General features: G+C 36.4%; 2 protein-coding genes across 3 annotated transcripts; one reads left to right on the top strand and one right to left on the bottom strand.

Annotated features, from left to right (window-relative positions):
• The first annotated feature begins 2014 nt into the window (after positions 1–2014).
• LOC100666074 (olfactory receptor 5K4-like) lies at positions 2015–5254 on the top strand. Its single transcript, XM_003410196.3, has one exon. It carries the CDS (start codon positions 2733–2735, stop codon positions 3693–3695), a length of 963 nt encoding a protein of 320 aa, XP_003410244.2. The 5' UTR covers positions 2015–2732; the 3' UTR covers positions 3696–5254.
• On the bottom strand, positions 4421–13028 carry LOC100665883 (olfactory receptor 5K1-like). Of its 2 annotated transcripts, XM_064272966.1 has the most exons (2): positions 11995–13028; positions 4421–4649 (listed from the first exon to the last, which is right to left on the bottom strand). In XM_064272966.1, the coding sequence occupies exons 1-2, from the start codon at positions 12928–12930 to the stop codon at positions 4614–4616; spliced, it is 972 nt and encodes a 323-aa protein (XP_064129036.1). In that variant the 5' UTR covers positions 12931–13028; the 3' UTR covers positions 4421–4613. The 2 variants fall into 2 exon arrangements, with proteins under 2 accessions (XP_064129036.1, XP_003410397.1); XM_003410349.3 differs by lacking the exon at positions 4421–4649 and having other exon boundaries at positions 11986–13028.
• Between the last annotated feature and the right edge of the window lie 11354 nt (positions 13029–24382).

Raw genomic sequence — 24382 nt, 5'->3', positions numbered from 1 at the left:
AGGTGATATAAGGGCAGCATATGGCACCTTGCAATACCAAGATAAGGGATATACATTGGTTTGAAGAGCAATGAGGAGACAAAAACTCAGCTCTTGAGTAAAGGAGTGCATAGGGAATATGGAGGAGGATAAGGATGGAGGCAGACTACCAGCTGCGAAGTTATCTTATGATTCACATGTGAAACTAAAGAACCCAATGTCAGAGTTGTTTTAAAGGATGACACTATAGGATTTGATCAGATTCATTAAAGGGAGTGAAGGAGAGGATTGAATCCCTGGTTGATCACATCACATTTTTGCCTCTTCTTCACAGATCCAAATCTGTCTTCAAATTTCAGTTTAATCCCCATTTCCTCCATTAAATAATCAATAAGAAATTTTTTTTCTTCCTGTCCACTGTAGTTTTCACATGAGCAAGATTAAATCTATAGAGAGACATATGCCACATATCAACAAGGTGATCCTTAAATTGACATTAGTTATGGTCATTTGATTTAATCTCAGAATCTCAAAGGGCATCCGTCTTTAATTGATGCTGTTTGGTTTACCTGTGCTTCGGGAACCATGTCTCTCAGGTTAGGAGTCTACAGAAATACCCTAATGCCAAGAAAATCCCTTTAGAATCAATGGAAAACTTTAGCTTTGCCCTGAAGCTAATAATTATTGTCACTGACCTATTGGTAGACAGAGTACCACAGGTGTGCATAATTTTTCCTAAATGTTTTAAAGACCAAGGCTTTTATTTTGAATTCCCCTAAAAACAACAGCAGGTGGTCAATCAGCTGCTATAACACCTTTGTCAGTAAACTCAAAATATGAGAACTGATTTCTAATTTATTTAAAGTATTGCTAGCTATACAGCAATATAAAGCATTTTTCATTGTTTTTACATTTTATTCACTTGACTTTTCTCTAAATGAATATGTTATGGAAAGTTGTAATGAGACATAATACTCTGAATAATTTTGATCTATTCTGAGTTCAAAATTGCCATTGTTTTATCAGCAAATATGCAGGTAAGGCTAGAAATTACTCTGTAAAACAATTCTGGGATGTATGATAAAATATATTTGTTAATTTAAAAATTTATATTTCACACTGCGGAAGGGAAAGTGAGTTTTCTCACAGTATTGTTTTGATACAATGCCTTCTATATAAAATGTTGATTTTTGAAAACTAAATCCGTTTGTCCAAAGTATTTTCGTTGATTTACCATTGCGTGTTGCTAAAATAATGATATAGTCTTTTAATATTTTTATAGTTTTTTCAAAATACTATAATTCTGAAGAATTTTTTAGTGTTAGGGACCTAAAATGTCCAGGGTAAACTTATTTTATTAATTTTATCACAAGCCTCTAGTGACAAAACTCCAGGAATCCTAACTATACTATGTGAAGGAAAAAAAAAAAAAATACAGTAATGCAGCATAAATAATAAGAAACAAGAAAATTTTCAAAAACAACATAGTTTGAATAATCATTATAGGCTCTTTTTTAAAGTTATCTGTCTGAAATATGCTGAGTTCAAAGACTTTAAGTGGTTTCAAAAGTAGTACTCGAAGAAAAGGGAGATGATTCTATCATTCTTTAAAATCCATGCTTCTTCTGCACCTGGAATATTGTAATATGATTGCTAAACTACAACAAACATGAAAAAAAAAGGGTGACCATTGAACTCCAATTAATATACATTGGATTCTCATAAAAGCCATTGCCATTGAGTAGATTCCGACTCAAAGCAACGCTATAAGACAGAGTAGAATTGCCCCGTAGAGTTTCCAAGGAGTGCCTGGTAGATTCAAACTGCCGACATTTTAGTTAGCAGCCATGAGTCTTAACCACTACGGCATAATGAATTAGAAGTCTTTTATCAGTGTGTAAACTTCAATAACTGAACAAATGGAGAACCTTCAAAGAATTCACCAAAAATGAGGACAATAGTATCTATAGATGTTGAAGAGGGTACCAGAAAGATATTTCTCATGAAGAGTATGAACACTGGGAAAGAAGACTTGATTACCAAACCTGATAACATTAGATACGATACTTACAATAAGAGAGAAGAAATATTAGGATAAATGGATCATTAAGAGTAATAACTTTTGGGGTGATTTGTTATAGTGTGATAGGAGTAGGATCCAAAGTGTGTTGAGATAAATATAAAGATTATATCCGAATTAACTTATTAATAGAATTTAAGATGTTCTATATTCTTACCCTGGCTTGAAGGATGAACAAATATTTCTTTTACACATCCCTTGGTGACCTTATCTGTGAAGGGGTACTAAGATAGGGAAACCATTTATCAAACTCACTGTGATATGGAGAGTTCTCAAATAATAACATGTAAAATGTTTAAAGAACAATTATTTCCAAACATTGATCCCACTAGGATAGTGCTTAAAACTTTTTTCTTTAAGAAAAAAATACTGTAAGAAAATTGTCTTTTACTTTTGAAAATGCCAAATTATTTATACTGACCATGAATTTGTATACTAACACGGGATAATTCAGGCAGATTTCCACCTAGAGCATTCCAGACAATCCCTGCATACAGATTCTGTGATATTTTTCTTCTTACATGACTTGGCCTGTTGTGTATGTGCTGGCTTTCAGGACATAGCACAGGATGATTTAAGAGGAGGTTTTCTTTTTGTGCCTAGGGAAATTATACAGGAAAGTAGGCGCTCTAATTTAGAACCTGATTTCTCCACAGTTTTTGTCTCAACAGAAATGTCAGGAATGGCTAAAGAGAATCGCTCCTTGACAACTGAGTTTATCCTCAAAGGATTTACGGATCACCCAGACCTGAAGGCCCTTCTGTTTGTGGGGTTCTTTGCTATTTATCTGATCACCATGGTGGGGAATCTTGGTTTGGTGGTGTTGATTTTCATGGAGCGCCGTCTCCACACACCCATGTACATCTTTCTGGGCAACCTGGCTCTGATGGATTCCTGCTGTTCCTGTGCCATTACCCCCAAGATGTTAGAGAACTTCTTTTCTGAGGACAGAATGATTTCCCTCTATGAATGCATGGCACAATTTTATTTTCTCTGTCTTGCTGAAACTGCGGACTGCTTTCTCCTGGCAGCAATGGCCTATGATCGCTATGTGGCAATATGTCGTCCACTGCAGTACCACACCATGATGTCGAAGAAACTCTGCATTCATATGACCATAGGGTCCTTCATAGCTAGTAACCTGCATTCCATGATTCATGTTGTGCTTCTATTAAGGTTAACCTTCTGCAGGTCTAATCAAATTGATCACTTTTTTTGTGATATTTTGCCATTGTACAGACTATCCTGTACTGACCCATTTATTAATGAACTAATGATATATATTTTTTCAATGCCTATTCAAGTCTTCACCATTGCCACTGTCTTCATCTCTTATCTCTGCATCCTTTTCACCATTTTCAGAACTAAACCCAAAGAGGGGAGAGGTAAAGCCTTTTCTACCTGTGCATCTCACTTTCTCTCTGTCTCAATATTCTACATTTGTCTTCTCATGTATATTCGACCATTTGAAGAAGGGGATAAAGATATACCAGTGGCAATTTTTTATACAATAGTAATTCCTTTACTAAATCCTTTTATTTACAGTCTGAGAAATAAGGAGGTGATAAATGCTTTAAAAAAAATCAGGAGGAACTATAATATTCTTAAACAAACTTTATCCTCTACAACAAATTGAAGTTAATTTACTAAAATCTTCCATTAAAAAAGAAAAATATGTTTTATAAAAAATATTAATCTCTAAGCCATTAGGCTGTGTTTGTTAAGATGTGAATGACTGGAATTTCCATTCTGCCAGACCTTAATCCAATATTTTATATGTTTATTGGCCATTTTCATTTCTTCTATGGACTGTTCATTTTTCCTTGGTTTTACCAATTTTTTCCTCATTTATTTGTACCACTGCAGATAGAGAAGATATTAAAATGGTGTGACTATTAGTGGCAAATAGTTTCTCAGTGTGTTGATAGTCTTTTGATATTTGTTTGTGATATTTATATTTGATAAACATTTTAATGTGATATAATCACATTTATTGTTTTTTTCTTAGGTGGTTTATTTTATGCTTATTTGTTTAGAATTTCTTTCCTTAATCTGAGGTCTGATATTAACTAATATTTCTTTTTCTCTTTTTCTTCTTCATTGTCTCCTCCTCTTTCTTTCTGCCTTTCTCTTCTGATAGTTTAAATTTACTTTTGACTCTTAATACTTCCTGAAACTTATTTAGCACATGGCATGAGTTGAGGATGTACCTTTTCTTTCTTTTTTTTTAACCTGTGTCTTCCAAAATAGTCCACAGATCTTAGTTTGAATAAATATTAAAGGAGGACTTCTTTGGGAACCAGAAAAAGTCATGCTACAATTTTCTAGAATTCCTTAAAAAAAAAAAAAGCAATAAAGCAAATACTTTGTGTACTAAATATTAAAATATACGATGAAGCTCTAATATTTAAAACCGTTAACTTTTAGATCAAGAATCAATAGATGGATCAATCAAACAGATCATATAATTCAAAAGTAAATTTCTGCATTAAAAAAAAATTGCCATTGAGTCATTCCAACTCATAGCCACCCTATAAGACAGAGCAGAACCACCTCATTGAGTTTCCAGGGAGCAGCTGGTGGATTTGAACTGACAACCTTCTGGTTTGCAGTTATAGCACTTAACCACTACACCACCAGGGTTTCCAGAAAATAAGAAGTGCACTATAAATCAATGAAGAAAGATATGTTCATTTAAAAAATGGTTCTATGTCAATAAGTTAACTGTTTATCTTTTCCATTTATGTTGAAATTTATATGCCCCCTTCATTCAGAGATTATTTTATAAACATAATTTGTATTCCCTTTTTTTTATAGCAGTAATTTTTATATATACCATTTTCATTCAGCTGGAATTTATTTTTAAATGTTGTGAAGTAAGAATTAAAATTTGATTTATAATAGATAACAAGTAGCTCCAGAAGCATTTCTTAACTAGTTCTTCCCTTACTCACCAATTTCACATGCCGTCTTTTTACATGTGTACACTCACATGTACGTGCACATAAACCGAAAACCAGTCCCAATGCCGTCAAGTGGATTCCAACTCACAGCGACCCTACAGGACAGAGTAGAACTGCCCCATAGGGTTTCCAAGGAGCACCTGATGGGTTAGAAATGCTGACCTTTTGGTTAGCAGAAGAACACTTAACTAGTGTGCCACCAGGGCTCCATACAAGCACATATGAGGTCTATTTCTAGCCTAACTGACCTGCACAGCATAAAACAAAACAGGCCCAATTTCTACCCTTATATACTACTAGGGAAGTGCTAGAAGTACTCAGTCATCTATGCCAAGAAATTTGGCCAACCGACTAGAAGAGATCTATGTTTGTGCCCATGCCAAAGAAAGGTGATCCAAAGAATGTGGGCATTATTGAACAATATCTTTAATATCACACGCGAGTAAAATTTTGCTGAAGGTAATTCAAAAATGTTTGCAGCAACTGCCAGAAATTCAAGCTGGTTTCAAAAGAGGATATGGAAGAAGGATACCATTGTTGATGTCAGACGGAACATGGCTGAAAATAGAGAATACCAGAAAGATGTTCACTTGTGTTGTATTGACTATGCAAAGGCTTTTGACTGTGTGAATCTTAACGAATTAGGGATAACATTGGGAAGAATGGGAATTCTAGAACACTTAATTGTGCTAATATGGAACCTGTACATAGACTAAGAGGCAGTCATTTGAACAGAACAAAGGAATACTGCATGATTTAATATCAGGAAAGATGCGCGTCAAGTTTCTATCCTTTCACCATACTAATTCAATCTGTATGCTGAGCAAATAATCCAAGAAGCTGGACTCTATGAAGAAGAATGTGACATCAGGATTGGAGGAAGACTCATTAAAACCTGCATTATGCAGATGACACAACCTTGCTTGCTGAAAGCAAAGAGGACTTGAAACAGTGATGAAGATCAGACTACAGTCTTCAGCATGGAACTGGATGGAGTTAGTCATTTTTCCAAAGAGGTCTGTAAGTGATTTTCACTGGTAATGATAATTCAATAATAATAATTTTCACTGAGTTCTGGTTTATATTTCCTCTATTTCTTTGTAAAAATGAGAAAAGAATACATAAACATATATACGTATATAAACCATTGCTATCGAGTTGATTCCTACTCATAGTGACCCTACAGCAACCCTATATATAAAAAAAAAAAAAAAATTTTTATATATACACACTCTTATTTTCATTTCCTTCTTAACTCACAGTAGTTCGTAAATATTTAGGAGAGATATGTTGAGATTATGAAAATATACTCTTCCTTCTTAATATGTATCTAACCTACTGTGGTGTTATAATAGCAATTTTCTATTTGCCTAATTCTTTCTACATGTGCTACTGGGAAAGTATCACTTAACTAGAGATAAAATTCTTGGTTCACATTTTTACCCTTAAGTTTATTGAAAATATTGATTCATATCTATATTGCTTTGCATGTTTCTGTTGAGAAATCAGATGTCAATCTGATTTTCTATTCTTGGAACTAAAGTTGTGCTTCTACATGGAGGTACAAATAATTTTTTTTTAATGAAGGTTTCCAGAACAAAGTAGCTTCTCATTAAACAGTTAGTACGCATATTGTTTTATGATGTTGGTTACCAACCCTGCTACATGCCAATATTCTCCTTTCTTGAACTTGGGTTCCCTATTACCAGCTTTCCTGTCCTCTCCTGCTTTCTAGTCCTTGCCCCTGGGCCAGTGTGCTCCTTTAGTCTCATTTTGTTTTACGGGCCTGTCTAATCTTTGGCTGAAGGGTGAATCTCAGGAGTGATTTCATTACTGAGCTGAAAAGACGTACAGAGGCCTTACACTCAGGGTTTCTCCAGTCTCTGTCAGACCAGTACATCTAGTCTTTTTTGGGAGTTAAAATTTTGTTTACATTTTTCTCCAGCTCTGTCCAGGAACCTAATTTTTTTTTAATCTTAAATTGTAGTACATTTAATAGGCTGTATCTTGGAATTGACTTTTCTGAATCAGTTATCACAAGTATGTGGTGGATTGTTTTTATATGTAGATTTAAGTCTTCTGTTATTCCTGGAAAATCCCTTGGATTATAATTTTAAATATTATTTCTTCTCCATTGTTGTCTTTGTCTTTTCTTCTCCAATTTTATGTGAGGTGTATCACCTTTGCTAATCTTCCACACTTACCATGTTCTTTCAGATTCTTTTTATCATTTTCTTTATTTTCATTCTCTTGTCTATTTTCATTCTTCCCTTTAATGGCCCTCACTTTTAGTGTCTTGGGAGTCTTGTACTTTAGTCTTAATTTATAAAAGGATTTTATTTTTTTCTCCAATACCTATTCTATGTTAGTCAGTTCTCATTTTTTATATACAATTTTTGTCAATCTTAGTTCTTATTTTGGAATTTTTTATAAAAGTTATTTTTCCTTGTCTTAAAATGCTTCCTTAAAGACAGTGAGTTTAGATTGAGATGTTGCGTTCAGTTTTTCTCTATCCACGGATGTTTTCTGGGGAAGAATTTTCATCAGCTGAAATATTTTGATTCTTGATTTCTGTTTTCTTCATCTATTACTTTTTGTATAGGTATTGCCTGTAAATTTTCTGTTTATTTGTAATCGCCTTGTTTTCTCTGGATCAGCAATAATAGATGATTCTATATAGGTAGGGGTGAGGGGATTCTGTAGATTACTAAGCTATTAGTTCAAGAGTGCCCTCCTCTGTTGGTACATGATCTGCCATTTCTTAAATCGTTGGTTCATCTTTGAGCGATGGGATTAGTTGTGTTTTCTAAATCTTGTTTCTGTAACAAATTGTCTAAGTTGAGTCCCCAGGAAACAGATTCTGAGATGGAGATTTGCATACAAGAAATTTGTTGGGGAATGCTCTGAGGCTCAATACTTATTGAGAGAGTGAAGGAAGTAAGATTGGGCAGATGGCTGAGTTTAACTTCAATGTAGCTGCAACAAAGACCTCAGACAATTCCATTGGGAAGGAAGGAGCTAGCATTTTCCTTCAGTATCCATGTCTTAAAGCAAGGGGTCTGGGATTCATACTTCCTATGGAGTGTTTTTTTTTTTTTTTATGGAGTGGTTATTGGCTGCAGGCTGCCCCAAGTAAAGGGTGTGAAATGGTTGAGGAAGCTCTCTTCAGCCAAGGTCAATTCCTAGACAGGAACTCAGATGAGAACTTTAGGTACTAGTGCTCTCATACCTGGGGAATTAAGGTGGGATCTGGGCTGTGAACAACAGATCCACAACAGTCTACCTCTTGGACTGTTCAGAGCAAGTTGTTTCATATAATAAATTTGGGAACAGCCCCTCCAGGATTCTGGCTCTTGTCTTTTCTTGGAGAATTTTAAATGATGAAGGTTAGTGGGACAGCCTATAGCTTCCACTACTACAGCTATGCTCAAAGCCAAAATTAATATTTATGCACCACTCTATCAGCCCTCAGATAGTGTTTCTGCCTGAGGTCTTGCACATAGGAAAAGATAACCCATACCTGGATTAAGTGTCAATTCCAGGCAAGGTGAATTTCTGCTGTTTTCAAGACGGAGGGGATTTACAGTCACCAAGTTGTCACCAACTGACTGATTAATCTCTGTAAAGGGATTAATGAGGGGATCCTCACTGGTCTCTGTCATTGGCAAGTTTGCCATTGGGGAGTGACAATAGTTAGATAAACCTTGAAAAGCAGAAGCCCATGTTCACGTGCATAGCCTCCATTCCAGCCACCATAGCCACTTTGTTTATATGCTCATTTAAAAAAAAAAAGGAAAAATTTTTTTTTTTTTTTTTTTTGGGCTGGCAGATGAACAAAGCTGGATGATTTCAACTAGCTGAGTTATTCTGTCTACTTGGTTGTTTGTGCCATAATGGAAGCTCTCTGATGGACAATAACATGTAATATAAATTTTTCCAAACTTGACATCTATTGTGCTTTTATATGCTTCTTCCACAGACCTTTTAGTCCTTAATCTTTTAATCTTTCTCTCTACAGGCCACTGACCAACATCCAAGGAATTTTTTATAAAAGTTATTTTTTCTTATCTGAAAATGCTTGCTTAAGGACAATGCATTTAGGTTGAGATGTTGTGGTACAGTTTTTCTCTGTCCACGGTTGTTTTCCTGGGAAGAATTTTCATCAGCTGAAGTATTTTGATTCTCAATTTCTGCTTTCTTCATCTATTAGTTTGGTATGGATGTTCCCTATCTTAAATCCATATATTCTTACCTTGGATCATTTCTCTTTCTATAAAATGGAAATATATGATTAGTTCACTGCATAAAGTAAGAATTTCCCCTTACTGATACCTTTCAAGACCACTCCTGGAGGGAGTTATTGTTCAACAGCAATACATTTTGGTTTGTACAATCATACTAAACTGATCATCCAAGAACCAGTCTCGGCATTTTATATTCTCTGTCAGCTGGTCATAAGGGAACTTCCATGAGGCCAGAAGTGTGAGCTGAGGGAGAAACGTCAGTGCAACACTGGTGGATGGCATGGGGTCTGGGCTACCTGCTTGTGCAGCTTACTGTGTCCTCTGACCCTGCTCATGCCTGATCCTGGGTCCACCACTTTTATCTTCTAATGAATGGTTTCTGTACCTACCTGACATTATACTTGGTTAGTCTGACCAATTCCAGTTCATTAAGGGGAGTTCTGATCTCATGGTTATTCAGTATCCCTAGGTTAGGAGCTCAGTCTATGCCAAGGTTCATAGCATACCAGGGAGTTATCTTTTAAATAATTTATAACTTTCTACTGTAGATATCAAGTCCTTTTTCCAAAACTGTAGGGTTCTAAGTTGTGATTCTCCTTTTGTGGCTTTCCTTAAACTTTCCACAAACTCCACATTTCTTCACACTTCAGGTATCTCAATAACATAGGTCTGCTGGGTCATGTGACCCAAATCTCAGGACTCCTTGCATCAGAGCTTGAATGCGCAGAAGAACCCTTTCCTCTTCTGAAATCAACTCAAAACTGGCATTCTTCTCCAATTTGGACAGATACATCTGTATTTGATATCTTACTCAACTATGTCATCAGACATTAAGAAAAGCTAGGAAATAATTTTATGGAAGACCTTGAATTACTATATCAGAGTGCTAAACTAAGATTTCAATAATAATAAGGTTTATATGTCTTCACATTTTTAAATGACTGTAACAATTATTACTATTATTTTACTAATAGTATTAGTGAGAGAAAGCAATGTTTTTTTCATTAACATACATAATAAAATAAAAATTATTTTAACACCACTTCTTTGATTTAGTCTCATTCGTTTTTTGTTTCTATTTTCATGTTTTATAATATACATAATATTTTAGTATGGTGGCACAATAGGTAAAATGAATATACTCCAAATGATTTTACTGATATGAATGGACAGCTAAAAAATTAGGGAATCCTTCCTGTAGTGAAGCCACTAACAGATGGATGACAGTTGGCAACCCAAAAGTAGATGAGATTAGCTCATAAAAATCTAGAATAAAAACAAGGAGACCAAATATGGGATAGAGGGAAACACAAGCATCATGAACAACAAAGTCAGAAACATGGCCCAGCATAAAAGACTGAGAAGGAACAATTAGGAAGACAGGAGAAATGAATGTTACCACAGAAGCTAGAGGTAAGAGACTTCCAATAGTATAAAACACTACAGCTTAGTCAGGAATATAATTAGGAAATGTTCTTTATCGTTGACATTTAGAGTTTGGGTTGTAACTTTAGTGAAAAAGAAGGTTCAGTGAAATGGTGAGGGCAGAAAAATAAGTGGGAGGAAACCAGATAGAGCAATTCCCAAACAACACACTCCACCTAATATCTCTTAGAAGCGTCCCCTTAAATCATGAATGCTTAAACTTCAGCCACTTTTTTTTTTTTTTTTTTACTGTCAATTCTCTGATTAATTTTTGCTCTTTCAAGCTTCTAGCCCTTACTCATGTGGTTCCTTCAGGCTACTGACATGCTGTCTATCTAATAAAATTTCTACTTATCCTGCAAGGTTCATCTGAAATGACACTTCCACTGAGAAATCTTTCTTTCTTCCTTCTGGCCACTATCCAATCCTTAGTCATCTAGTGTTGCTATAACAGAAGTACCCCAAGTGGATGGCTTTAACAAAGAGAAAATTATTCTTTCAAAGTCTAGTGGGCTACAAGTCTGAATTCAGGGTGCCAGCTCCAGGAGAAGGCTTTCTCTCTCTGTCGGTTCTGGAGGAAAGTCCGTGTCATCAATCTTCCTCTGGTCTCGGAGCTTCTCAGTGCAGGAAACTTGGGTCCAAAGGATGTGCTCTGCTCCCAGTACTGCTTTCTTGGTGATATCAGGTCCCCCATGTCTTTCTGCTCACTTCTCTCTTTTATACTTCAAAAGAGGTTGGCATAGGACACTATCTAATCTTGTAGATCTCATCAGTATGACTGCAGCTAACCCGTCATAGTGATAGGGTTTACAACACATAGGGAAATCACATCAGATGACAAAATGGTAGACAGTCATATAATAATGGGAATCATGACCTAGCTAAGTTGTCTGATATGTTTTGGGGACACAATTCTAATCCATGACAACTTGAGACTGTGTTCCATAAATTTGCCAACAATGCTAAATGCAGGCTACCTTTATATACTGACTTTTATTCCTAGGATATGTTGGATACATTGAAAATTGTAGATAACTGTACTCTGACACAATTCGTGACCTTAGGAGTAGTCATTTAATTCACTCCTAAGAGACTCTACTGGTTTAGATTTTGAAATACATTTTAGCACAGGCCCTGCTTCATGAACTTATTTATTTATACATTATTTGATTTAAAAATCATCACAATTTAGTGATTTAGTATTTTATCTACAGTGGCCATTTTCCATTGTTCCTGTATTCTTGACTTTGAAAAAAAGTTTATCTAATTAAAATCAGTTTGTCACAGGAGATATTTATTTCACCATGTTATGAGGTTTTCTCTTCATAATTGTTTTCATAATGTTTATTATAGCCTTATTTCTTAGACTATAGATAAAAGGGTTTAGTAAAGGAATTATTAGAGTATAAAAAATAGCAACTGGTATATCTTTATCCCCTTCTTTAAAGGAACTTGGTCGAATGTACATGAAGAGAAGAGAACCATAAAATATTGAGACAGAGAGAAAGTGAGATGCACAAGTAGATAAAGCTTTGCCTCTTCCTTCTTTGGATTTCATTTTGAAAATAGTGAAAAGGATGCAAAGATAAGAAATTAGGACTATGGTAATAGTAAAGGTTTGAAGTAACCCTGAAAAGATAAGGACCATCAGTTCGTTGATATAAGGGTTGACACAGGACAGTCTGTATAATGGAAGAATATCACAAAAAAAGTGATTGATTTGATGAGATCCACAAAAGGTTAACCTTAATAGAAGTACTACATGAATCATGGAATGCAGGTTCCCAGCTATGTAGGACCCTATGGTCATCTGAATGCAGAGTTTCTTCGACATCATGGTGTGGTACTGCAGTGGACGACATATTGCCACATAGCGATCATAGGCCATTGCTGCCAGGAGACAAAGGTCTGCAGTTTCAGCAAGGCAGAGAAAATAAAATTGTGCCATGCATTCATAGAGGGAAATCATTCTGTCCTCAGAAAAGAAGTTCTCTAACATTTTGGGGGTGATGGCACAGGAACAGCAGGAATCCATCAGAGCCAGGTTGCCCAGAAAGATGTACATGGGTGTGCGGAGATGGCGCTCCATGAAAATCAATGCCACCAAACCAAGGTTCCCCACCATGGTGATCAGATAGATAGCAAAGAATACCACAAACAGAAGGATCTTCAGATCTGGGTGACCCATAAATCCCGTGAGAATAAACTCAGTTGTCACTGTGTGATTGCTTTCAAACATTTCTACTTTCTCTGTTGAGATAGAAAATATGGAGACAAAATATTCTAATTTAGAATGTATCTAATTTTCCCTTTGAATTTCTCCTGAACAACAGGGAGTGGAATCTCTCCCTCAAGCTTCCCCTGCTGTCTCTAAAATACAGAAACACATAATTCTAGGGAACTTTAGTTCCTCTAAAGTGTCATCTTATATGACCTGAAGTGCTAAAGCTCAAGATTCTCCAGAATATTTTGATAATTCCAAGGAAATGCTTTCAGTGAAAAAGTTTTGTATATGAATTTATAGAAAGATAGCGGACAAATACAAAAAAAAAAATTTTTTTTTACAGGACACCCTAAATTTACTACTCTCAAATATTTCAATTCAGTTTTTTATTGACAATCCTTAAATTATACTTAATATTCATTTTCTTGCCTATATATATTTTTTCTACCAGGCGAAATTTTTGTAATATTTTTTTATATTTATACAATCCCAGTGAAGTGAATATTTACAAATAGCATAGTATAGATGTGTCAAATTTATAATTTAGGAAGTGCACAAAGGTCACTAAGCATTAAGTAGGGGGCTATTTAAATAAAATTTCCTTGGAAAGCTAGGGAAATAAAAAAGCATTGAATTCCTTAATACTTTAACTGGTATATAACATCTTTATATTTCTATTAACCCATTCTGCTGCAATGTACCAAATTTTCTGAGACTAGTTGTAAATTAAATATTAATATTTTCCTTCTTTATCTAAATACTTTCCATTTCTATCCTTAAAAGTCTCCTGTTGTTCTAATAGTCTGAAATCAGATGATCATACTCTAATAATTATGACCATATTATGAGTATTTATTAACATCCATTATGTATCCTCTCTAGTTTGTTTCTTAGAGTCTTCTACCATTTATCAGATAGAAGCTCCCCAGTATTTGATTATTTAACTTAAGGTCACAGTCTCCTGATCATTTCTAAATCTATTTAACTCTGTTGGAGTTCAGTGACCATTACTTCGTGATATTGTCAAAAGCAACACTGCTGCCAAGAAGATTCCAATATTTGTCGCCCCTAAGATAAATTCAAATTCTTTAGGATGGCATTTAAGTTTCTCTGCAACCTGATCCATTTACATCCTTATTTCCCACGTTCACCAATAGCTCTTGCCAACTTTGTCACTGTGTCTACACATTGTTCAATTCCCTCATCCCCACCTCCACTGCCACACTCACTCATTTCCATAAACACTGACTCTGCATATTGTTATTCTTAAAAATCATCATTCCAAACATAGATATTTGGAACTTTGAACAAACATCTACATCCTTCAATCCTTTACTTATGGCATAGTTTACATGTAATACTACTTAGAAAAGTCTTAACTAAAAACTCAGACCACACTGATCTCCATTTTCTGAGTCCTTAAGCATATGTTTTATACTCAACATGATAAAGGATTTCTCTTGTTTAATCTACATTGATTATTTTATATATGTATGCACAATTGTTTGTTAGATAGTAAACATTTGGGGATTAATTGTGACATATTTCAGTGACAGGTGCTATAAATCCTCTGGTAAAAAGGCAGAATCGATTAAAATCTTAGCTCCACCCTGATCACCTGTGGCAAAAGAACTTGTTTTAGCATCCCACCAATGATACTAAGTGACCTCTGTAGCCTTGGCAAATTGAAATTAGTATTCGGAGAGAAGTCTACAAAGGAAATTATTCAAAACTTCTTAATTTGAAACAATTTAGTTGTCTTTCTATTACTGGAATTGACTTTTTGAAAATTGTTGTAACAATACATGTAACACAATACTTGCCAATTCAAGGTTTTTCAAGCGTACAATTTAATGATACTAATTACATGAATCATGTTGTGTAATCTTATCTACTATATTTCTGTTTCCTTGGGAAACTATAAAATGTTCTGAATTATGTCACAATAGCTTATGAATTAATAAATTAAGGTAAGGGTGCCTTTATACTTCCGTTTTCTAATGCATTTTTCAAAAAAAAATTGCTGTTGAGTCAATTATGACTCATAGCAACCCATGAGACAGAGTACCTCTGTCCCACAGAGTTTCAAAGCAGAGCAGATTGTTTTGAACTGCCGGCCTTTTGGTTAGCAGGCAACATTTTAACCACTGTGCCACGAGGGCTCCCTTAGTTTTCTAAATCTCTTTAAATAGTCTTAGGATTTTTTAGAATAATTTCGTGGTGCTTTACAAGGTTATCTCATTTTCTGGTAATAGTAGCAGGACATCTGAAATGAAGATGCTAATCCTGTAAATTCTATGGTCAAAATAAACTTATTTTTCCATAATATTGGAATTAATCTTTCCTTAACCTTCATTTTTTTTTAACCTTCAAAAGGAAGACAATGGCTAACTATTTTTTGTTTGTTTTATTTGAAAGTATTAAATATAAACCATTTAAATTATATTTAATAAATTATAAATAACTTTAAATTCACATTGCTGTAACAATGAGCTCAAATATAGCGAGGATTGTGAGGATGGCACAGGACTGGACAGTGTTTAGTTCTGTTGTACATAGGGCTGCTATGACTAGGAACCAAGTGGACAGCATCTAACAACAACAAACTTCAATTATTTAATAGAATTACTTTGTCACCTTACCTGTATGTATGTTTTGAAATTCTGCCTTATAATCAGAAAAAGTCAGGATGAATTGCAGCATTTTGCCTCATCCTAACTCCTGACAGTCTTCAATTTAGAGAAAAGCTAGAAAGAAAACTAATGAGCTGAAATTGGAGAATAATGGAGATAATAAATTTTGAGAAATAAATATTTATGGGTGTCAATATTAAAAGTAAAAATAAATTAGAATATTTCTCTTACCTGCATTTCTCTGAGAAGGAGAATAGCTTTTAGTTGCCTTATGGTGTTAGGACGAATAGAATTTCTGAATATAAATCCTGGTCTCTAAAACAGTTTGGATTAAAAATATGAAAATCTTGGAGACTACTAATAGATCAGTGACTATTATTACAGTATAAAGTTTGTTTTCCATCTAATCCTATAGGGATTTTCTTGAATGGATATCAGTGTATTTCTGTGGGGAGATTCAGTCCCCAAAACATAGAAGCCACCAGGCATTAATTAAAGACGCTCCATAAGACACTGCGGTTAAAGCAAATGACCCTCACTGAAGTCTGTGGTAATGATCTCACTGACTCTCATGTAACTGACTTAAGTTTTAAATCTTGTTCACCACTCCGCGCATTAAAAAGTATAATGGGCACCCCTTGGGCTGGAAGTAGGACCCATCATGCACCCTGAGCCATTCTCCTGGCCTTGGAGAGGGAACAATTTAACAAACAGGAAAAAAACAATCTGCCAGCTCCCCTCAGCTGGGAATTCAGGGCGGAAACAGCTCCTTTGCCTAGGCACAGGCATAAAGAGTCCATGGACTTTGAATGCCTTTCACCCGTGCATAGACCTGTGTGGGCTCACTGCAAGAGCATAGGCCCTCATTAGCACAATACGGCAGGGTATATACCTGATGTTTAACTTTAACTATATCAGCTGTATGGTGGAGAGGTAGGTTCATGATATTTGACACCACTCTGCTTATTAAGCAGGGTCCTCACCTACCCATATCAGGGGCCACCTATGCTGCCTACCTACCTGTGACAGGGGTCCAAGAATAAGTGGTGCCCCCAGTCCTTACAGCCAACAGCATTGATTGCCCATAGTCCAGCTGCGAAACCCACCTACCTACATGCTCTAGGGAATAAGGCTGTGCTTTCCTCACAGACACTCAGGGGAGGCAGTCAGCCCCCTTCCTTGCTCAGCGCATGACCCCCTGCTGCAGCCAAATACCTACACATACACCAATCACCCCTGCCCATCTAGGACTGTAGGTGAAAGTGTGCACCACACACTTGGTGACTGACTACCGGGACACCTGAGCTGAATCCATTCAAGAAAAGTAATTGGACCCCTGGGCTCACATACCTAGTAACAGCTCTAACCACATGGTGACAGGACTTTAGAGCTTCAAAGATGGCAGTAATTAAACTAGCTCATACAAACAGCCTATTTGGACATATCAAAACAAAACAAAACAAGAAGCTAGGACACAGTAAGCAAACATAAAATAAAAAAATATGATAACTTATTGATGGCTTGGAAACAACAGTTAGTATCAAAACACATAAAGAGGCAGACTGTGATGGCTTCAACATGCTCCCAAAACAAAGATTCAAGAAATCTTCCAGATGAAGATAATTTCCTGGAATTACTCGAGGCAGAGTACAAAAGATTATTGTGCAGAACTCTTCAAGAGATCAGGAAGGAGGCCAGGTAAGATGCAGGACAAGCCAAGGAGCACACAAATAAAGCCATAGAGGAACTTAGGAAGATTAGAGGGAGGCATAATGAGAAAGTTAACAGGCTGCAAGAATCCATAGAGAAACAGCAAACAGAAATCCAGAAGACTAACTATAAAATTTCAGAATTAGACAACTCGGTAGAAAGTTATAGGAGCAGAATTGAGTCAGTGGAAGTTAGAATTAATGAGATTGAAGATAAAGCACTTGACACCAACATATTTCAGGAAAAAATCAGAAAAAGGAATTTAAAAAAATGAGGAAACCCTAAGAATCACATGGGACTCAATCAAGAGAAACAATCTATGAGTGACTGGAGCACCAGAACAGGGATGGAGAACAGAAAACACAGAGAGAATTGTTGAAGATTTGTTGGCCTAGAAAACTTCCCTGATATCGTGAAAGATGAGAAGATATCTATACAAGATGCTCACCGTACCCCATACTAGGTAGATCCCAAAAGAAAGTCACCAAGACATATTAAAATCAAACTTTCCAAAACCAAAGATAAAGACAATTTTAAAAGCAGGTATGGATAAACGAACAGTCATCTACAAAGGAGAGTCAATAAGACTAAGCTTGGACTACTCAGCAGAAACCATGCAGACAAGAAGGGAATGGAATGACATATACAAAGCATTGAAGGAAAACAATTGCCAGTGAAGGCTTACATACCCACCAAAACTGTCTCTCAAATATGATGGCATAATTCGAACATTTCCAGATAAACAGAAGGTTAGGGAATTTGTGAAAACCAAACCAAAATTACAAGAAATAATAAAGGGAGTCCTCTGGTTAGGAAACCAATAACATCACATAACAACCCAAGACTAGAACACAGGACAGAGCAACCATATATCAACCCAGATATGGAAGTCACAAAAATAAATCCAAGCTAAAACACTGAAAAATGGGGAAACAGACACATCATTATGTAAAAGATGACAACAAGAAACAAAAAACAGGGACTAAAAAAGGAAGTCATAGATACTTCATTTTAGAGGAAGTCAAGGTGATATAAAAAAATAAAAGTCTGGGTTAAACTTAGAAAATTAGGGGTACATATTAAGGTAACCACAAAGGAAAGTAACAATCTTACACATCCAAATAAAGAACAAGAAAAACAGAAAGACTCAGAAAACACAAAACCAACAACAATGAAAATGATGAAAAGAAAATACATAAGGGAAAATGACTCAGCACAGAAAATTAAATGGAGAAACAAAACTGTAAACAACACAACAACAACAACAACAAATATCAAAATGACAGCACTAAACTCATAAAATAATTATGCTAAATGTAAATGGACTAAATGCACCAATAAAGAGACAGAGAGTGGCAGAATGGATAAAAAAACATGATCCATCTATATGCTGCCTATAAGAGACATGCGTTAGACTTAAAGACACAAACTAAAACTCAAAAGATAGAAAAATGTATAGCAAGCAAACAACAATCAAAAAAGAACAGGAGTGGCAATACTAATTTCTGACAAAATAGACTTTAAAGTAAAATCCATCACAAAGGATAAGGAAGTACACTATATAATAATTAAAGGGTCAGTACACCAGGAGGACACGAGCATATTAAATATTTATGTACCAAACAACAGGGCTGCAAAATACATAAAACAAACTTTAACGGCATTGAAAAGAGAGATACACAGCTCCACAATTATAGTAGGAGAATTCAACGAACTGCTTTTGGTGTAGGACAGAACATCCAGAAAGAAGCTCAGTGAAGACACGGAAGATCTAAATGCCACAATTAACCAACTTGACCTCATAGATATATACAGAACACTCCACCCAACAGCAGCCAAGTATACTTTCTTTTCCAATGCACACGGAACATTCTCCAGAATAGACTGCATATCAGGCCATAGAGCAAGCCTTAACAGAATCCAAATCATTGAAATATTATGAACCATCTTTTCTGACTGTAAAGCCATAAAAATCAATAACAGAAAAAAATCAAACACACAGAAACTGAACAACACCTTGGTCAAAAACTAATGGGTTATAGAAGAAATTAAGGAGGGAATACAGAAATTCACAGAATCAAGTGAGGATGAAAACACATCTTCCTGGAATTTTTGAGACACAGCCAAAGCAGTGCATAGAGGTCAATTTATAGCAATAAATGCACACATCCAAAAAGAAAGGCCATAACCAAAGCATTAACCCTACAACTTGAACAAATAGAAAGAGAGCAGCAAAAGAAGCTCTCAGGCACCGGAAGAAAGCAAATAATAAAAACTAGAGCAGAATTAAATGAAATAGAGAATAGAAAAACAATTGAAAGAGTTAACAAGACCAAATGCTGGTTCTTTGAAAAGATCAAAAAATTGATAAACTGGCGGAGCCAAGATGGCAGACTAGGCAGACGCTACCTTGGATCCCTCTTACAACAAAGACACGGAAAAACAAGTGAATCGATCACATACATAACAATCTACGAACCCTGAACAACAAACACAGATTTAGAGACGGAGAACGAACTAATACGGGCAAGCAGCGATTGTTTCCAGAGCCTGGAGCCAGCATACCAGTCAGGTACGGCACAAGCACAGAGACCTGCTCCACCCCCCTGAACTAACCCCGGGAGGGGGACCAGCCGGTTCCATGGGCGGCGTGGGACGCAGCTGCTAGGAGAAGTCCCCGGGAGGCAGTGACTGATCTTGGAGCAGAAAGAGCAGCATCTGAGCCGGGGAACCGTCCCGCAGGGATTTGGACTGGACACAGGTACGCCATAAACATGGAGAGTTGCTCCACCCCCCTGAACTAACCCCGGGAAGGGGACCAGCCGGGTCGCGCGGGCGGTGTGGGACGCAGCCGGTAGGAGAAGTCCCCGGGAGGCAGAGACTGGTATTGGAGTGGGGAGAACAGTGTCCCAGCCGGGACACTCGGTCACGGCACAAGCACGGGGAGCTACTCCACCCATCTGAACTAACCCGGGAGGAGGCCCAACTGGTTCTCGGAGGCGGCACGGCCACGTGGCTGGAGGGACGAGAAGTCCCCGGGAGGCAGCGACTGATTTTGGAGTCGAGAGTGCACCATCCCAGTAGGGGAGCCTTGACGCTGGGCGTGGGGCTGGAAGCGGAGGATATGACCGTGACTCCAGCGGGCCAGACCCCCCAGGGGCAATCTCCACACAGCCAGCACACATAGGCGACGCGCCCGCGGGAATCTCAGATGTAATAGTCGTTCCAAGCAAGACAAGCAACTCTGGCTATATTCTGAGGTGCTACTCTCCTATCTCTCTGTTCCCTCCCCCACCCTCCCCAGGCGGCTTCATTAACATCTGAATAGCCTGAGCCAGAGGGAGAACTCTGATAGGGATCTGACTGCAGTTTTTTTTTAGCGGATTTTCTGGAAAAACTAGTTTCCCAGTGATGGCTTGGAGACAACAATCCATATCAAACCACTTAAAGAAGCAGACCGTGACAGCTTCTCCAACCCCCCAAACAAAAGAATCAAAATCTTTCCCAAATGAAGATACAATCCTGGAATTATCAGATACAGAATATAAAAAACTAATTTACAGAATGCTTAATGATATCACAAATGAAATTAGGATATCTGCAGAAAAAGCCAAGGAACACACTGATAAAACTGTTGAAGAACTCAAAAAGATTATTCAAGAACATAGTGGAAAAATTAATAAGTTGCAAGAATCCATAGAGAGACAACATGTAGAAATCCAAAAGATTAACAATAAAATTACAGAATTAGACAACACACTAGGAAGTCAGAGGAACAAACTAGAGCAATTAGAATGCAGAGTGGGACATCTGGAGGACAAGGGAATCAACACCAACATAGCTGAAAAAAAATCAGATAAAAGAATTTTAAAAAATGAAGAAACCCTAAGAATTATGTGGGGCTCTATCAAGAAGGATAACCTGCGGGTGATTGGAGTCCCAGAACAGGGAGGGGGGACAGAAAACACAGAGAAAATAGTTGAAGAACTCCTGACACAAAACTTCCCTGACATCATGAAAGACGAAAGGATATCTATCCAAGATGCTCATCGAACCCCATTTAAGATTGATACAAAAAGAAAAACACCAAGACATATTATCATCAAACTCACCAAAACCAAAGATAAACAGAAAATTTTAAAAGCAGCCAGGGAGAAAAGAAAGGTTTCCTTCAAGGGAGAATCAATAAGAATATGTTCTGACTACTCAGCAGAAACCATGCAGGCAAGAAGGGAATGGGACGACCTATACAGAACACTGAAGGAGAAAAACTGCCAGCCAAGGATCATATATCCAGCAAAACTCTCTCTGAAATATGAAGGCGAAATTAAGATATTTACAGACAAACACAAGTTTAGAGAATTTGCAAAAACCAAACCAAAGCTACAAGAAATACTAAAGGATATTGTTTGGTCAGAGAACCAATAATATCAGATATCAGCACAACACAAGGTCACAAAACAGAACGTCCTGATATCAACTCAAATAGGGAAATCACAAAAACAAACAAATTAAGATTAATTAAAAAAAAAATACACATAACAGGGAATCATGGAAGTCAATAGGTAAAAGATCACAATAATAAAAAAGAGGGACTAAATACAGGAGGCATTGAACTGCCATATGGAGAGTGATACAAGGCGATATAGAACATTACAAGTTAGGTTTTTACTTAGAAAAATAGGGGTAAATAATAAGGTAACCACAAAAAGGTATAACAACTCTATAACTCAAGATAAAAACCAAGAAAAACGTAACGACTCAACTAACATAAAGTCAAGCACTATGAAAATGAGGATCTCACAATTTACTAAGAAAAACGCCTCAGCACAAAAAAGTATGGTGAAAAATGAAATTGTCAACAACACACATAAAAAGGCATCAAAATGACAGCACTAAAAACTTATTTATCTATAATTACCCTGAATGTAAATGGACTAAATGCACCAATAAAGAGACAGAGAGTCACAGACTGGATAAAGAAACACGATCCATCTATATGCTGCCTACAAGAGACACACCTTAGACTTAGAGACACAAACAAACTAAAACTCAAAGGATGGAAAAAAGTATATCCAGCAAACAATAAGCAAAAAAGAAGAGGAGTAGCAATATTAATTTCTGACAAAATAGACTTTAGACTTAAATCCACCACAAAGGATAAAGAAGGACAGTACATAATGATAAAAGGGAAAATTGATCAGGAAGACATAACCAAATTAAATATTTACGCACCCAATGACAGGGCTGCAAGATACATAAATCAAATTTTAACAGAATTGAAAAGCGAGATAGATACCTCCACAATTATAGTAGGAGACTTCAACACACCACTTTCGGAGAAGGACAGGACATCCAGTAAGAAGCTAAACAGAGACACGGAAGATCTAATTACAACAATCAACCAACTTGACCTCATTGACTTCTACAGAACTCTCCACCCAACTGCTGCAAAGTATACTTTTTTTTCTAGCGCACATGGAACATTCTCTAGAATAGACCACATATTAGGTCATAAAACAGACCTTTGCAGAGTCCAAAACATCGAAATATTACAAAGCATCTTCTCAGACCACAAGGCAATAAAACTAGAGATCAATAACAGAAAAACGAGGGAAAAGAAATCAAATACTTGGAAAATGAACAGTACCCTCCTGAAAAAAGACTGGGTTATAGAAGAGATCAAGGAGGGAATAAGGAAATTCATAGAAAGCAACGAGAATGAAAATACTTCCTATCAAAACCTCTGGGACACAGCAAAAGCAGTGCTCAGAGGCCAATTTATATCAATAAATGCACACATACAAAAAGAAGAAAGAGCCAAAATCAGAGAACTGTCCCGACAACTTGAACAAATAGAAAGTGAGCAACAAAAGAATCCATCAGGCACCAGAAGAAAACAAATAATAAAAATTAGAGCTGAAAAACAATCGAAAGAATTAACAAAGCCAAAACTTGGTTCTTTGAAAAAATTAACAAAATTGATAAACCATTGGCTAGACTGACTAAAGAAAAACAGGAAAGGAAACAAATAACCCAAATAAGAAATGAGAAGGACCACATCACAACAGAACCAAATGAAATTAAAAGAATCATTTCAGATTATTATGAAAAATTGTACTCTAACAAATTTGAAAACCTAGAAGAAATGGATGAATTCCTGGAAAAACACTACCTACCTAAACTAACACATTCAGAAGTAGAACAACTAAATAGACCCATAACAAAAAAAGAGATTGAAACGGTAATCAAAAAACTCCCAACAAAAAAAAGCCCTGGCCCAGACGGCTTCACTGCGGAGTTCTACCAAACTTTCAGAGAAGAGTTAACACCACTACTACTAAAGGTATTCCAAAGCATAGAAAATGACGGAATACTACCCAACTCATTCTATGAAGCCACCATCTCCCTGATACCAAAACCAGGTAAAGACATTACAAAAAAAGAAAATTATAGACCTATATCCCTCATGAACATTGATGCAAAAATCCTCAACAAAATTCTAGCCAATAGAATCCAACAACACATCAAAAAAATAATTCACCATGATCAAGTGGGATTTATACCAGGTATGCAAGGCTGGTTTAATATCAGAAAAACCATTAATGTAATCCATCACATAAATAAAACAAAAGATAAAAACCACATGATCTTATCAATTGATGCAGAAAAGGCATTTGACAAAGTCCAACACCCATTCATGATAAAAACTCTTACCAAAATAGGAATTGAAGGAAAATTCCTCACCATAATAAAGGGCATCTATGCAAAGCCAACAGCCAATATCACTCTAAATGGAGAGAACCTGAAAGCATTTCCCTTGAGAACGGGAACCAGACAAGGATGCCCTTTATCACCGCTCTTATTCAACATCGTACTTGAAGTCCTAGTCAGGGCAATTAGGCTAGACAAAGAAATAAAAGGTATCCGGATTGGCAAGGAAGAAGTAAAGTTATCACTATTTGCAGATGACATGATTATATACACAGAAAACCCTAAGGAATCCTCCAGAAAACTACTAAAACTAATAGAAGACTTTGGCAGAGTCTCAGGTTATAAAATAAACATACAAAAATCACTTGGATTCCTCTACATCAACAAAAAGAACATCGAAGAGGAAATCA

This window comes from Loxodonta africana, chromosome 20, assembly GCF_030014295.1.
Source record: "Loxodonta africana isolate mLoxAfr1 chromosome 20, mLoxAfr1.hap2, whole genome shotgun sequence".
NCBI classification, from domain to species: Eukaryota; Metazoa; Chordata; class Mammalia; order Proboscidea; family Elephantidae; genus Loxodonta; species Loxodonta africana.
The sequence above is the reverse complement of the archived record's forward strand: the minus strand, read 5'-3'. Positions and strand labels throughout refer to the sequence as shown.